Below are 17239 nucleotides of genomic sequence, written 5' to 3'. Positions count from 1 at the left end.
CGGCGGGGATGTGAGAGTAGGAATTTGTACTTCTTCCTGCTCGATTCTCAGCAATTCCCCTTTGCTTCAGAAGGCACCAGAATCCAGGTTTCTAAGAAGTTGTATTCCATATGCATCTATCTTGTGGTTTATAGCTACAGACACGAATGGTATACTCAGATCCTATCTCCTTTGATGTAGTATTTCCTTAGCTGGTTCCCTAAGCATGTTGCCTTCACACCGATGGATAATCTTAAGTCTGGAGAAAGGCAGCCTGCGGTACTAGTTTGTAGCAATTGCAGGTGCTTTTAAAAATGAGCAAAATTGATCATGTTGAACTATGCTTTTTTTCCCCACTTGAAGTAAAACTGTTGACTATGAGAATGAACCCTTATTGTTGATTTTAACGTAAAAATGTTTCTCTCTTTTTCCAGCTTTTGCTTTGGTTTCTAAAGCTGTGAAGAAGGAGGTCAAACAGTCTAAGGTACGAATTGTAAAGTCAAATCTATTCCTCCTGAGATTTGTCTGTATTTTCTTTAATAGGAGCTGTAATGATTTCATCTTTCAATGGATTAATGAAATGTTGGTTAACACAGATTTTTGAACCCAAGCAGCAACTTACAGATAGGTTTGCTTTAAAAAAAAAAAATCCTTTATCGTTAAGGCAGATCCACTTGGTTTTAAATTTCATTTTAAGAAAAAAGGTGCTTGGTTACGAAGCTAGACATTTTAGAAGTCTTGCTTGGATACCATAGTTTTCTCCAGTCTTACTGCGTCTTAACCTTGGCCTTAATTTTCCCAGCCTGTGAAAGGATTCTGCTGTGTCAGGGTCACAAGAGCCTGAGTATCCCTCACCTTGAAGGTGGCACCGTCTGAGAGGGCATCCTGGGGACTGGTCAAGAGACCCCAAAGGTGACTGGCAGGCTCCTTGCACAGTCAGAACCCGAAACCAAGACGTGGGGGACCCATGGAGAGGGGATAGCACGTTTCCAAATCTCAGAGCTGCTCCTTTGCCATCATTGGTCGCATTCAAGAACTGCATCTGAATTTTACCATTTGGGGTTGCGTTAGATCAGTTTAGCATACGAGAGAGAGAATATTTTTAAAATGTGAGGTTTCTTTTTCTTTTTTTTGCGGTACACGGGCCTCTCACTGCTGTGGCCTCTCCCGTTGCGGAGCACAGGCTCCAGACGCGCAGGCGCAGCGGCCATGGCCCACGGGCCCAGCCGCCACGCGGCCTGTGGGATCTTCCCGGACCGGGGCACGAACCCACGTCCCCTGCATCAGCAGGCGGACTCTCAACCACTGCGCCACCAGGGAAGCCCATGAGTTGTTTTTGTCACTTTAATTAAGGCTCAGTTGACTCTATTTTTTTCCCTCGCAATTTAGTATAAAAGCATTTTTAAATAGCATGTTTCTTTTACCATCAGAGTATGATTGTGCTAACTATGCCATGGGATCCCTAAATGTGAATAATAATTCCTTACGGTTTTAAGATTCTTTGTGATTAATAAAGCATTTTCAGGCATTTCATTTAATTTGATTTTCTCAGTGATCACGTTATTGCTAAGCAAAGCGGACATTGCCATGAAGAGCAGAGAAAATTTGCCCTTGGAGAAGTTTAGTGATTTGATCGAGGTCACATGACTGTTAAAAGGTGAAGTTAGAATCCAAATTTTCAGACTCCTTGAAATTTTCACACTGCAATTTTGTATTACATTGTCACGTGCATTGCCACGTGTGTGTTTGGCAATGATGAGGCTCATTTATAATGAACTTAAGGGTTATTAATAGGGAATTAAAATGTTGTGTAATAAATTTAGAAATTATAGCCCATTCTTTCAAATGGAGGTTTTTACTAATCTTTTCAAAAGAGGAAATATATATTTGGCCTTAAATACATATATAAATAGAATAGAGATAAGGTGAGTCCTATATCTTAGTGTCATGTTTCATGCAAAAGTAGTAAAGCCCTTGAAAAAGGCCATCAACCCCATCTGCGCTTAGGCCGCAGAGCCGAAAAGCCATTAATCCCATGAGGAGCGGCAGTGATGAAATGTCCACTGTAGCCCATACCCAAGGCTGGGAGATGGAGGAGAATCAATTTGTCCAAGGTCGTCTGTAGATGAACCTGAGATAGGAGTTAAGGCTCTTTCCAATAACCGCAGGAATCCGGGATTATCATTCGTTTATCACTCTCAGCAGAGCTGACCGGGATCTGACACTGCTGCCCAGAAGGCCGCCTTCCGTCCTGCTCACCGCGCTGCTCGCCTTGGTCGAGGGCTCTGGTTCCCTAGAACTAGGCCAGCCCTGCTCGGGGCTGGGGTCCTTCCCCAGACGGATCAGATTCGCTGGTTGGCATCTGGTGGCTTCGTACCAGAATCCCGAGGCTGCCAGTGTCCTGTCATCCTGCCCGGGGCTTGCCCTCTGGCCCAGGCTCCCCTCCTGGGCTCCTGGCCCCTGGCTCTTGTCAGATTCTGACCCAGCCCAGCTTTCCGTGGAGCCTGCCCTCCCAGGTTGGGGCTCAGGCTGCTACCTCAGCCAGGCCACCAGACTGTCTTCCAGTTGCACTTCTGCCCGGCCTTACATTCTGTGCTGGCCTGTGATCCTGGACCCTGTGGGACGTAGGCTTAGAGCCGGGCTCCGGAGCCAAACTGCTGTGGTGCATGGCCCTCCTACAACCCTGAGCCCCCTGCGGGACTCACCAAACCTCACTGAGCTCATCGTCCTCGTCTGTAAGACGGGGTAACAGGACTGCCCTCAAAAAGCTGTTTTGAAGATGAAGTGGGTGTGTGTGTCCGTGTGTGTCCACCACTTAGAGCAGTGCCAGTTCCTGTTTAAATGTTGACCTGCTATAACAGCAAGAAATGTCTTACGCAACCTTTCAAGAGGTACCCACACAGATCAAAGTAACGGAGGAGCCATAGGCCTTCCTGCTTTTATCAGTTAAATGTCTTTTATGGTGGTTGTTGACTTCATATGAAGCGGATGATGAGGATGATAAAAAGAGCAGGAGTTAATAATTACTGAGCATTTGCTTTGGGCAGACATTACGTCATCTAACGCAACCCTCACAACAACCCTGGCAAGTAGGTCTTGTAATTGTGATTCCTGTTTCACTGAAACCGAGCCCTGAACTAGTGCATGGTAGAGGCAGAATTAGAGCACGGGCCCAGCTTACAACTGAGTGTAATGATGACCACATCTGGTTCATTCATTTTATTCGAGATCTAGGGGGTGGTGATTGTTTGCGACCGAGTAGAAGATGCCAGTTGACGTCTCTTTCTTCTTAAAAGATGGCGTAACAGATTCTTTGAGGTTGTTTTATCTCCTTTTAATGAAGGATTTATAAACTGAGCATCGCATATATGGATTGCAAGTGTTGAAATCTATCGTGCCTTAAAAATAAAACCTGCACGGAAGGGTGACTTGGATTTGTCTTTTCCTGGCCAGGGTAGGAGCTGTCTGGGGGGTAGATGCCCTGGTAGCAAATGTCTTTCCTGTCTGAGTAGCAATCCCGTTGACTTAGAAAACTTTGACAGTGAGCACATTTTGATGGGTATTGATAGTCCGTGTCAGAAACATGGATAATAAAACAAACCGTGTGTTTCTTCTTGGGAAGAGCTAAGCCTTTTCACGAGGGAAGCTGGAGACAGAATTGTAAATGTTCTGTCAATTCGTTCATTTAGTCTCATTTTCTTTCTCAAAGGGGAAATTACTGAGGACCATTCTGGTTCTGTTTCAGTTCACCTCATTCAAGTATTTCTTGGATATTTTATTTTTACAGTTTACACGTCCTAGCTATTGTGTCAGGCAGTCGGAGCTGCAGTGCTTGATAACAGATAGAAAGCTGTGGAATTTGGGTTGATTTTCTTTGGTTTTACCAGGGCATCTGGTAGAAAGTCCAGTTCCTGTTCCAGCTTGTTTAGTCTGGAATCGCTGAGTTCAGGATAGTTTTTGTGTTCTACTTGTGGATAAAGGTGACTTTTATTGTAGGTATTGCTCTTAGTGTACTCTCAAAATATATTTCCATCTAATGACACGTATTTTCTGAAGAACGCCTCTGGACGAGGACCGGGCACGCGTGACCGGTGGGTGGAAGGAAGGAACGCCGGAAAGGAGACAGAGACCTGGATTTTAATCCTGGCTCTGTGGCTGGAATGGCTCTTGGAGGTTGGGCAAATCCTGTATCTTTCTGAGCCTCCCTGACTTGCAAAAGGGGAGTGTTGGATTGGATCATCTCCCGTGCTATTTTTAAAAAGTTGTGGTAAAATACACAACATAAAACTTACCATTTTAACCTTTTTTTTTTTTTTTTTTTTTTTTTTGTGGTACGCGGGCCTCTCACTGCTGTGGCATCTCCCGTTGTGGAGCACAGGCTCCGGACGCGCGGGCTCAGCGGCCATGGCTCACGGGCCCAGCCGCTCCGCGGCATGTGGGATCTTCCCGGACCGGGGCACGAACCCGCGTCCCCTGCATCGGCAGGCGGACTCCCAACCACTGCGCCACCAGGGAAGCCATTTTCACCATTTTTAAGTGTGCAGCTCGGTAGTGTTAAGTATATTCGTACTGTTGCACAAGCAATCTCCAGAACTCTTTTCATCCTGCAGAACTGAACCTCTGCACCCAGTAAGCCACAATTCTCCATCCCCCTCCCCCAGCCCCCACCACCCTGCTTTCCATCTCTGTGAATTCAGTGGTCCTAGGTACCTCATGTAAGTGGAGTCATACCGTCTCTGTCTCTTTATAACTGGCCTATTTCACTTAGCATAATGTCCTCGAGGTGCGTCCATATCGTAGCAGATGTCAGAATTCCCTTCCTTTCTAAGGCCGTTGTATGGAGGGACCACATTTTCTTCATCCATTCCAGTGCTATTTTTAAATCGAAAATCTCCAATTTTCCGTTATCCTCATCTGGCAGCCAAAGCTGTGGCCTGGCAAGGAGAAGGCAGCCTGGCCCCAGGGGAAGCCAAGGGTTCCCTCCCCGAGTGCAGGCCATGCTCCTGGCCAGAGGGGCAGTGAGTCCACACGCGCTAACCTAGGACAATAGCCTGGCTCTGCTTCAGCACATGTAGGGAAGTGGCTTGAGCTTTCCAGTCTGCTTTTTTTTTTTTTTTTGGTGATACGAGGGCCTCTCACTGTTGTGGCCCTGCCCGTTGCGGAGCACAGGCTCCGGACGCGCAGGCTCAGCGGCCATGGCTCATGGGCCCAGCCGCTCCGCGGCATGTGGGATCCTCCCAGACCGGGGCACGAACCCGTGTCCCCTGCATCGGCAGGCGGACTCTCAACCACTGCGCCACCAGGAAAGCCCTCCAGTCTTCTTTAGTGGCTCTTCTGAAAAGAGTTTTATCAGGATTAGGTAAAGTGTCACTTGATCCCGAGGTACAGCAAATCAGTACGTAACTCTGAGGTTCTTCTCGACTCGGTGGTATTTCTGTTCTTGAGCCAAAGATAATTTCAGAAAATGCTACCGAAGGTGGCCGCTCCCCTGTGTTCCTCCCCCTCTCCTCATCTGCGGTCCCTCCTGCATCCTAAGAGGACACGTCTCTGTGGCAGCGTCTTGGCTTTTAAGCTGTTCCGGTTTTGGTGATAAAGGCTCACAACTGCGCTTCTCGTTGCAGTCTGTGAAGAAGAGGGAGGGGTATTTGCCACCGTCCATTTATCATAATTATAGCATGTACCGTTGCAAATGGAAAGGGGCAGTTGGAGAGAAAATTCCTTCTTCCAGAGAAGACAATGAAAGTGGCAGATTTAGCTGCTGACACTCTGTGCTTTGTCAGAGAAGTCTTTGAAGAGCTCCTCCCTGATTTAATCAGGATCAGGTACTTCTGTGCTTACGTGCCCACGTCCAGATTTCTGCGTCTGAAGCTCTGCAGCTCTGAGACGTCCCTTCTGTGCTCATGAAATGTCATGAGCCCGAGGCTGACCCCCTCCACGGTCGTACTCAGGCCCTCAGGGCTGCTTCTCAGGTAGGAGAGAACACGGTGGTGTCATTCTTTTTTCTTTTTTTTTTAGATGTACCACGCAAGCACAATATTTATTTATTTATTTTCTGGCTGCGCTAATCTTCGTTGCGGCGCGTGGGGTTCTCTAGTTGTGATGCACGGGCTCAGTAGTTGAGGTGCGCAGGCTTAGTTGCCCCGCGGCATGTGGGATCTTAGTTCCCCGACCAGGGATCGAACCCACGTCCCCTGCATTGGAAGGAGGATTCTTAACCACTGGACCACCAGGGAAGTCCTGGTGGTGTCATTCTTGACGGCAGTATGTCTGAGCCCCCAAAATGTTAAATATGAAAATTAGTAGAGCCCATTTACCTGAGGAACACACAACTAGAATCGGTACTATCTCTGATATATTTGTAATGCTTAGCATTTACAAGTTTTTAAAATTAACCCTCCCAAGAGCATCATGAACCATCTTACTCAGGAAGAGCGAGCCTTACCTCAGTTCAGTGACGTGCTCAGGATCACATCAGAGAGGAACGGCCCCATAGGAATCTTCTGCTGTGATGCAGAAGTCTTGATACGTTGTTGCTGCCCCCCGCCCCCCCCCCGCTTAATTTTGGTCTCTTTCTTTAGGGAAGCATTTCCAAGCTCTCATTTTCAATGTCTACCCCCAAATGTTAATATGTACCATACATATGTATTTGGTGTATTGCTAGTTTTGTTATGTGACAAGATTTATCTTTTTCTCTTTTATTTAAAATACAGAATTTGGAGAAAAGTGGTATATCAGAGAAAAATGACGTAGGTGAGTAATGATTTCTTTTTTAACTTAAGAGTATGTATTCAGGTGTACTTCTTGTAAATTATATTTCAGTGAAGTGAATTTTCCTTTCTGATTTTATTTATGGGATAAATATTGTTGTCCAAATAGGCCGTCTTTGGCCCAGCCCGGTGTTTACCCTCATGAAGACACAGGGGGAACACTTTTCAGATTGACGTATTGGAAGTAACAGCTAATACGCTGGATTGAATTCCCTCGGCCACAGTTTACTGAGTTGCCAATAAGGACAGATTCCCATGCCAGGGGGGCCGCTGTGAGGGTGCAGAGGCGAATGAGACAGAGGCTGTTCTGAGGGTGGCACACTTCGCGGGACGAAGGGTCAGCTGTGGCCTTGGCTCACGTGCCCTCCGCTGGGAGCCGGGTCGCTGCTGCTGACCTGCAGGCAGCATGCCTGTCCCCTTCGGGTCAGCTTGGCAGCCGCGTCTTCTGTTAAAACATGGGGCGAGGCCGCTCCTGGCTGCCTTGCAGACACACGGTACCCGCCTCACAGCCCATCAGCACTCATGTCTGCACTCCCTTTTACACACATCTTTCTCCCCATGTATTGTGAGCGTCTTCAGGGGTGTGACCACGAGTTCGGATTCGGATTCCGTGGGCAGCGGGCCCCAGGGTGTTGATGGGAGGGCAGGGCCGCGCCTCTGCGTGTTGGGTCTCTTCCTAGAGGTGTGAACTTGATCATTGTCAGTCATCCCAGGGTGGGCCATGGAGACCTGGGAGGTGGGCCTTTGGACGGGGGAAAGGGACGCTTTCCTTCCTAGGCCCTCCTTGCCTGGGCCTGGGTTCTGAGGCGTCTAGAAGGCAGGAGAGGCCCCCCTCCGGGTGGCAGGGTAGGATGGACTGTGCTGGGCCTGGGTGTGCGGGGACCACAGGGGGTGGGCTGGAGTCTTCGGATCTGAGAGCAGCAGTGTTTAAGGAGCCACAGGGGTTCATTGCTCTGCCTTCCCTGCATTACAACACCCTGTGTGGCTGAGCCTCTACTCACGGGAGGAGGCTTAAAATCCTCGGAGATTTTTCCTCTGTGGCCAGCCCTTGTGCATTTGGGCATTTGGCTGTGTGTTGATTTTGTGGGAGCTGGTGGGCCTCCTCGTAGTAAGTGGTCTTAAATGAACAATGGCCCTGATCTGGAATGTGGTCTTGAACGTACCTGGGGAGCTGCCTGAGCAAGTGAATCTACAGTCTCCAAGTTGCAAATGGCAAATCCAGTGATAACTGAACTTGGTGTCAGTTCACCTGAAAAACGACTCAGGGAGCTTATTTACTTAACGTCAGTCTACAGGACCGGGATGGCGGTGGGGCAACTAAAGCAGCCGTCCCAGCAGAATCAGTGCCTGGATCCTGGTCTCACGGTGCTCAGGGCTGGGTGACCGACTCCAAGCGTGGGGCAGTCTTTTTTCCTCTTTTGACTCATTGCCTAATCAGTACATTCACTGGGGACCATGGTTCTCACCAAGTACGACATCCCTCCAGTGGCTCTTCCTGTGTGTGTGTGTGTCCATCCCCCAGCCTGAAGTCCCAGGCACTTGTTATGCAGCTTTTGTCAGAAGACCATCACATTGATTTCACATCGGAAAAACACCAGCGTGAGATAATTTTTGACCGGGAGAGATTAGTACTTAGTGGAATGGTTGGTGCATGGTATATACTCAGAAACGGGAGAATTAGAGAACCTTTGATTGCTTTATCTTTTTGTGAATTTTTGAATTGTATTTTATTTATTTTTTTGTACAGCAGGTTCTTATTAGTTATCCATTTTATACAAATTAGTGTATATATGTCAATCCCAATCTACCAGTTCATCCCACCGCCCCCCCCAACTGCTTTCCCCCCTTGGTGTCCATACGTTTCTTCTCTACGTCTGTGTCTCAATTTCTGCCCTGCAAACCGGTTCATCTGTACCATTTTTCTAGGTTCCACATATACGTGTTAATATACGATATTTGTTTTCCTCTTTCTGACTTACTTCACTCTATGACAGTCTCTAGATCCATCTACGTCTCTACAAATGACTCAATTTCGTTCCTTTTTATGGCTGAGTAATATTCCATTGTATATATGTACCACATCTTTATCCATTCATCTGTCGATGGGCATTTAGGTTGCTTCCATGACCTGGCTATTGTAAATAGTGCTGCAATGAACATTGGGGTGCATGTGTCTTGTTTTTTGTTTTTTTTTTAGTGGTACGCGGGCCTCTGACTGCTGTGGCCTCTCCCGCTGCGGAGCACAGGCTCTGGACGGGCAGGCTCAGCGGCCATGGCTCACGGGCCCAGCCACTCTGCGGCATGCGGGATCCTTCCAGACCGGGGCACGAACCCGTGTCCCCTGCATCGGCAGGCGGACTCTCAACCACTGCGCCACCAGGGAAGCCCGCACGTGTCATTTTGAATTATGGTTTTCGCAGGGTATATGCCCAGTAGTGAGATTGCTGGGTCATATGGTAGTTCTATTTTTAGTTTTCTAAGGAAGCTCCGTACTGTTCTCCATAGCGGCTGTATCAATTTACATTCCCACCAACAGTGCAAGAGGGTTCCCTTTTCTCCACCCTCTCCAGCATTTGTTGTTTGTAGATTTTCTGATGATGCCCATTCTAACTGGTGTGAGGTGATACCTCATTGTAGTTTTGATCTGCATTTCTCTAATAATTAGTGATGTTGAGCAGCTTGTCATGTGCTTCTAGGTCATCTGTATGTCTTCTTTGGAGAAATGTCTATTTAAGTCTTCTGCCCATTTTTGGATTGGATTATTAGTTTTTTTAATATTGAGCTGCATGAGCTGTTTACATATTTTGGAGATTAATCCTTTGTCTGTTGATTCGTTTGCAAATATTTTCTTCAATTCTGAGGGTTGTCTTTTTGTCTTGTTTGTAGTTTCCTTTGCTGTGCAAAAGCTTTTAAGTTTCATTAGGTCCCATTTGTTTATTTTTGTTTTTATTTCCATTACTCTAGGAGGTGGATCAAAAAAGATCTTGCTGTGATTTATGTCAAAGAATGTCTTCCTATGTTTTCCTCCTAAGAGTTTTATAGTATCGGTCTTACATTTAGGTCTCTAATTCATTTGGAGTTTATTTTTTGTATATGGTGTTAGGGAGTGTTCTAATTTCATTCTTCTACATGTAGGTGTCCAGTTTCCCCCGCACCACTTATTGAAGAGACTGTCTTTTCTCCATTGTATATCCTTGCCTCCTTTGTCATAGATAAGTTGACCATAGGTGTGTGAGTTTATCTCTGGGCTTTCTATCCTGTGCCATTGATCTATATTTCTGTTTTTGTGCCAGTACCATATTGTCTTGATTACTGTAGCTTTGTAGTATAGTCTGAAGTCAGGGAATCTGATTCCTCCAGCTCCGTTTTTTTCCCTCAAGATCACTTTGACTATTCGGGGTCTTTTGTGTCTCCATACAAATTTTAAGATTTTTTTTTCTAGTTCTGTAAAAATGCCATTGGTAATTTGATAGGTATTGCATTGAACCTGTAGATTGCATTGGGTAGTATAGTCATTTTCACAGTGTTTATTCTTCCAATCCAAGAACATGGTATATCTCTCTGTCTGTTTGTATCATCTTTAATTTCTTTCATCAGTGTCTTATAGTTTTCTGAGTACAGGTCTTTTGTCTCCCTAGGTAGGTTTAGTCCTAGGTATTTTATTCTTTTTGTTGCAGTGGTAAATGGGAGTGTTTCCTTAATTTCTCTTTCAGATTTTTCATCATTAGTGTATAGGAATGCAAGAGATTTCTGTGCATTAATGTTGTATCCTGCAACTTTACCAAATTCATTGATTAGCTCTAGTGGTTTTCTGGTGGCATCTTTAGAATTCTTTATGTATAGTATCATGTCATCTGCAAACACTGACAGCTTTACTTCTTCTTTTCCGATTTGTATTCCTTTTATTTCCTTTTCTTCTCTGATTGCCATGGCTAGGACTTCCAAAACTATGTTGAATAATAGTGGTGAGCGTGGACATCCTTGTCTTGTTCCAGATCTTAGAGGAAATGCTTTCAGTTTTTCACCATTGAGAATGATGTTTGCTGTGGGTTTGTCCTATATGGCCTTTATTATGTTGAGGTAGTTTCCCTCTGTGAGCACTTTATGGAGAGTTTTTATCATAAATATGTGTTGAATTTTGTCAAAAGCTTTTTCTGCATCTATTGTGATGATCATATGGTTTTTCTTCTTCAATTTGTTAATATGCTGTATCACATTGATTTGCATATATTGAAGAATCCTTGCATCCCTGGGATAAATCCCACTTGATTGTGGTGTATGATCCTTTTAATGTGTTGTTGGGTTCAGTTTGCTAGTATTTTGTTGAGGATTTTTGTATCTATATTCATCAGTGATAGTGGTCTGTAATTTTCTTTTTCTGTACTATCTTTGTCTGGTTTTGGTATCAGGGTGATGGTGGCCTCATAGAATGAGTTTGGGGGTGTTCCTTCCTCTGCAGTTTTTTGGAAGACTTTGAGAAGGTTGGGTGTTAGCTCGTCTCTGAATGATTGATAGAATTCACCTGTGAAGCCCTCTGGTCCTGGACTTTGGTTTGTTGGAAGATTTTAAATCACAGTTTCAATTTCATTACTTGTGATTGGTCTGTTCATATTTTCTGTTTCTTCCTGGTTCAGTCTTGGAAGGTTATACCTTTCTAAGAATTTGTCCATTTCTTCCAGGTTGTCCATTTTATTGGCATAGAGTTGCTTGTAGTAGTCTCTTAGGATGCTTTGTATTTCTGAGTGTCTGTTGTAACTTCTCCTTTTTCATTTCTAATTTTATTGATTTGTGTCCTCTCCCTCTTTTTCTTGATGAGTCTGGTTAATGGTTTATCAATTTTGTTTATCTTCTCAAAGAACCAGCTTTTAGTTTTATTGATCTTTGCTATTGTTTTCTTTGTTTCTGTTTCATTTATTTCTGCTCTGATCTTTATGATTTCTTTCCTTCTGCTAACTTTGGGTTTTGTTCTTCTTTCTCTAGTTCCTCTAGGTGTAAGGTTAGATTGTTTATCTGAGATGTTTGTTGTTTCTTGAAGTAGGATTGTATTGCTATAAACTTCCCTCTTAGAACTGCTTTTGCTGCATCCCGTAGGTTTTGGATCGTCGTGTTTTCATTGTCATTTGTCTCTAGGTATGTTTTGATTTCCTCTTTGATTTCTTCAGTGATCTCTTAGTTATTTAGTAACGTATTGTTTAGCCCCCATGTGTTTGTCTTTTTTACATTTTTTTCCCCGTAATTTATTTCTGATCTCATAGTGTTGCGGTCAGAAAAGATGCTTGATATGATTTCAATTTTCTTAAATTTACTGAGGTTTGATTTGTGTCCCCAGATGTGATCTATCCTAGAGAATGTTCCGTGCGCCCTGAGAAGAAAGTGTAATCTGCTGTTTTTGGATGGAATGTCCTATAAATATCAATTAAATCTATCTGGTCTGTTTTGTCATTTAAATCTTGTGTTTCCTTATTAATTTTCTGTTTGGATGATCTGTCCATTGGTGTAAGTGAGGTGTTAAATTCCCCCAGTATTATTGTGTTACTGTCGATTTCCTCTTTTATAGCTGTTAGCAGTTGCCTTATGTATTGAGGTGCTCCTATGTTGGGTGCATATATATTTATAATTGTTATATCTTCTTCTTGGATTGATCCCTTGATCATTACGTAGTGTCCTTCCTTGTCTCTTGTAACATTCTTTATTTTAAAGTCTATTTTGTCTAATATGAGTATTGCTACTCCAGCTTTCTTTTGATTTCCATTTGCGTGGAATATCTTTTTCCATCCCCTCACTTTCAGTCTGTATGTCTCCCTAGGTCTGAAGTGGGTCTCTTGTAGACAGCATATAGATGGATCTTTTTATTGTATCCATTCAGCCAGTCTGTGTCTTTTGGTTGGAGCATTTAATCCATTCACGTTTAAGGTAGTTATCAATATGTATGTTCGTATTTCCATTTTCTTAATTGTTTTGGGTTTGTTTTTGTAGGTCCTTTTCTTCTCTTGTGTTTCCCACTTAGAGAAGTTCCTTTACAATTTGTTGTAGAGCTGGTTTTGCGGTGCTGAATTCTCTTAGCTTTTGCTCATCTGTAAAGCTTTTGATTTCTCCATGGAATCTGAATGAGATCCTTGCTGGGTAGAGTTGGGTAGAGTAATCTTGGTTGGTTCTTCCCTTTCATCACCTTAAGTATATCATGCCACTCCCTTCTGGCTTCCTTAAGTATATCATGCCACTCCCTTTTGGCTTGTAGAGTTTCTGCTAAGAAATCAGCTGTTAACCTTACTGGAGTTCCCTTGTATGTTATTTGTCATTTTCCCCTTGCTGCTTTCAATAATTTTTCTTTGTCTTTAATTTTTGCCGATTTGAATACCGTGTGTCTCGGTGTGTTTCTCCTTGGCTTTATCCTGCCTGGGATTCTCTTCACTTCCTGGACTTGGGTGGCTATTTCCTTTCCCATGTTAGGGAAGTTTTCAACTATAATCTCTTCAGATATTTTCTTGGGTTCTTTCTCTCTCTCTTCTCCTTCTGGGACCCCTATAATCTGAAAGTTGTTGCATTTAATGTTTCCCAGAGGTCTCTTAGGCTGTCTTCATTTCTTTTCATTCTTTTTTCTTTATTCTGTTCTGCAGCAGTAAATTCCACCATTCTGTCTTCCACGTCACTTATCTGTTCTTCTGCCTCAGTTATTCTGCTGTTGATTCCTTCTAGTGTAGTTTTCATTTCAGTTATTGTATTGTTCATCTCTGTTTGTTCTTTAATTCTTTTAGGTCTTTGTTAAACATTTCTTGCATCTTCTCGATCTTTGCCTCCATTCATTTCCTGAGGTCCTGGATCATCTTCACTGTCATTATTCTGAATTCTTTTTCTGGAAGGTTGCCTATCTCCACTTCATTTAGTTGTTTTTCTGGGGGTTCTTCTTGTTCCTTCATCTGGTACATAGCCCTCTGCCTTTTCATCTTGTCTGTCATCCTGTGAATGTGGTTTTTGTTCCACAGGCTGCAGGGTTGTCGTTCTTCTTGCTTCTGCTGCCTGCCCTCTGGTGGATGAGTCTGTCTAAGGGGCTTGATGGGAGGGACTGGTGGTGGATAGAGCTGGCTGTTGCTCTGGTGGGCAGAGCTCAGTAAAACTTTAATCTCATTGTCTGCTGATGGGTGGGGCTGGGTTCCCTCCCTATTGGTTGTTTGGCCTGAGGCGAACCAACACTGGAGCCTACCCAGGCTCTTTGGTGGGCTAATGGCGGACTCTGGGAGGGCTCATGCCAAGGAGTACTGCCCAGAACTTCTGCTGCCCGTGTCCTTGTCCTCACGGTGAGACACAGCCACCCCTCACCTCTGCAGGAGACCGTCCAACACTAGCAGGTAGGTCTGGTTCAGTCTCCTATGGGGTCACTGCTCCTTCCCCTGAGTCCTGATGTGCACAGTACTTTGTATGTGCCCTCCAAGAGTGGAGTCTCTGTTTCCCCCAGTCCTGTCGAAGTCCTGCAGTCAAATCCCACTAGCCTTCAACGTCTCATTCTCTGGAAGTTCCTCCTCCTGTTGCCGGACCCCCAGGTTGAGAAGCCTGACATGGGGCTCAGAACCTTCACTCCAGTGGGTGGACTTCTGTGGTATAAGTGTTCTCCAGTTTGTGAGTCACCCACCCAGCCGTTATGGGATTTGATTTTACTGTGATAGCGCCCCTCCTACCATCTCATTGTGGCTTCTCCTTTGTCTTTGGATGTGGGGTATCTTTTCTGGTGAGTTCCAGTGTCTTCCTGTCGATGATTGTTCAGCAGTTAGTTGTGATTCTGGTGCTCTCACAAGAGGGAGTGAGAGCACGTCCTTCTACTCCAGCATCTTGAACCAATGACTGGTGGCGCAGTGGTTAAGAATCTGCCTGCCAATGCAGGGCACACGGGTTCGAGCCCTGGACCTGGAAGATCCCACATGCCACGGAGCAACTAAGCCTGTGTGCCACAACTACTGAGCCTGTGTGCCACAACTACTGAAGCCTGTGTGCCCAGAGCCCACGCTGCACAACAAAAGCCACCACAATGAGAAGCCCGCACACGGCAATGAAGAGTAGCCCCCGCTCGCCGCTACCAGAGATAGCCTGTGCACAGCAACGAAGACCCAACGCAGCTAAAAATAAATAATTTATAAAAAAGAAAAAAAAAAGAAAAGGATAGCTTTATTGCTTTGCTAGCAAAGGGAGACACACTGGGCTTCTGCCTCAAAGAACTGTGTGTCCCCACCTTTGATTGCTTTCCTCTTCACAGAAGTGTTAATCCTCCTACAGGGCTCCCTCTGTAGCCATCTCTGGTCCTGTTTCCTGAAAGTTCTACAGCTACTGTCAGCTTTAACACCGAGTGGGTCCTCGCTGTATCCTTGACTATCTTCCCTTCTCGCCCGTCACACTCATCATTATTGTCAGGCACTTAGTGTGTGACCCATTTATCACTCATTCCTGGAGGAGGTACAGTGACAGTCTGTCTTGAGTTGTGACTGTTTGCTCAAGGCACATTGCAGTGGGTTTAGGGAAGTATCAGCAAAGGGATGGGGAAATAGGGGAATCGTCTTATTTGGTTCCACTGACCAGGCAGTGAGAGCTTAGGAGTCACGTGGTTGAACGGCATGAACAGAGAAGACAACCCGGAGATCTAGACTCGGCCAGAATGCGATGCAGTCCAGGAGGGCTTAGGATGTACGTCAGGAAACATTTCCTGGTGCCGATATAAAGAACAGCAGGAATTTAAGGACCAAACTGTACTATGCTGGTTCTTTTCTGGAATGGGGGTAGGGCTGAACATGGTCATCGTTCATTGTGTCAGGGTGGTAGGACCTGGGTACACCTTTCCGCTTTTGCCTCATACAGGTAACTCCAGCACACGCATGCCGTTCCTTACCTCACCGTACAGCCTCCCCTAACTGTAATACTTTCAGGGCCCAACACTCCATTTGCTGTCCCGAACCTTCACTGCTCTCTCTGTTGGAAAAGTCGTCCCTGGGTGTCCCCAGGACTTGGTGTCCTCATCACATCCTCTGGGGAGGCTCTGCTATCTGGGGTCCCAGAGCGCTCTGGGGCCCTTCCCCAGTTTGAAAGCTGTTAATCTATAGACCCGGCCTCGTTGCGTGGCACACAAATCCTTCCTCTCTAACTTTATCACTGACTGTTCCCTTCATCCTTTTCTCAGAAATGCCCGATAAACTCCCTGGTCACCTCTCAGGGCTGCTACCAACATAAGGTGGCTGTGGACTCTGCGATAACTCTCTTCTTCCTGCCACTGATCTGCTACCTTGTGCCTGAGTCTGTAGAAAACTGTGTCTTATTTTTTTTTTTACTTTTTAAATGTTTATTTCATTTTAATTTTTTTATGTTAATTTTTAATTTTAATATTTTATTTTTTTGGCCTCACTGTGCACGTGTGGGATCTTAGTTCCCGACTAGGGATTGAACCTGTGCCCCCTGCAGTGGGAGTGCGGAGTCTTAACCACTGGACCGCCAGGGAAGTCCCACTGCTGCATTTTAGAGGAAACTCAGGAAGCACCCCTCCCCAGAAGCTCTCCCTGCACTGGCTCTCCTCCTCTGTGCCCCCAGGGTCCCCGCTTGGCTCTGCAGTGACACCCGCGGCCTCGTGCTGTGATGGCGTCTTCTGAGCTAGACTCCCGTGCTGGGGTCGCGCTTGCTCCTTTGTGTATCCTGGATCCTCGTGCTTAGAAGAGGCTCGGAGACGTTTGCTGAGTGAGTGCACACAGCGTGCGCAGTCCAAGCACTTGATAAAGGAAGGGGATGATCTCTCAGGAGCAGAGGAAATAGCACAGGACCCAGATACGAAAAGGGGAAGAATTCGCTTTTTTTCTTCACCCCAAGCCTCTTCCCCACACCAAAGAGCTGCTTCTGTGCCAACAGTGGGAACTTTGCTGATCTGGTAGAGGAGGTGGTGGGAGTTGATTCCTGCAGGGTTAACCTTTTGACAGATGGAGCTGCTCTTTTTTTTTTTCAACTTTAAAAATAATTTTTTAAATTTAATTTATTTTTTGGCTGCGCTGGGTCTTCATGACTGCGTGTGGGCTTTCTCTAGTTGTGGCGAGGTGGGGCTACTCTTCGCTGCGGTGCACGGGCTGTAGGTGCGCAGGCTTGAGTAGTTGTGGCTGTCAGGCTCTAGAGTGCAGGCTCAGTAGTTGTGGCACATGGGCTTAGCTGCTCCGTGGCATGTGGGATCTTCCCGGACCAGGGCTTGATCCTGTGTCCCCTGCATTGGCAGGAGGATTCTTAACCACTGCGCCACCAGGGAAGTCCGAGCTGCTCTTTCAAAAAAATTTATTATGAATTATTTTGAACATACAGGAAGCTACAAAGAGTAACATGGTGTATCTACCACTCAGATTAAGAAATAAAATATTGCTAACACAGCTGTAGCATTTAAACCATTATCTCGATTTGGTGTCTATCATTCTCCTGTGGTCTTTTATACTTTCACACCATATTTGATATGTATACATGCATATATATGGTATATATCCATT

At 45.4% G+C, this 17239-nt stretch overlaps 1 protein-coding gene across 2 annotated transcripts in view; it reads left to right on the top strand.

Moving 5' to 3' along the window:
- Nucleotides 1-17239, top strand: part of B3GLCT (beta 3-glucosyltransferase) — a 108987-nt gene that overhangs the window by 13967 nt on the left and 77781 nt on the right. Inside the window, exons 2-3 of one of the 2 annotated variants that reach the window (XM_012538951.3) lie at nucleotides 414-463; nucleotides 6690-6729. In XM_012538951.3, coding sequence (XP_012394405.1) covers nucleotides 414-463; nucleotides 6690-6729 — 90 coding nt within the window. Of the gene's footprint in view, nucleotides 1-413; nucleotides 464-6689; nucleotides 6730-17239 lie in introns of those variants that run through there. The other variant, XM_049701128.1, reaches the window with a different exon arrangement.

This window comes from Orcinus orca, chromosome 18 (assembly GCF_937001465.1).
Source record: "Orcinus orca chromosome 18, mOrcOrc1.1, whole genome shotgun sequence".
NCBI classification, from domain to species: domain Eukaryota; kingdom Metazoa; phylum Chordata; class Mammalia; order Artiodactyla; family Delphinidae; genus Orcinus; species Orcinus orca.
The sequence above is the reverse complement of the archived record's forward strand: the minus strand, read 5'-3'. Positions and strand labels throughout refer to the sequence as shown.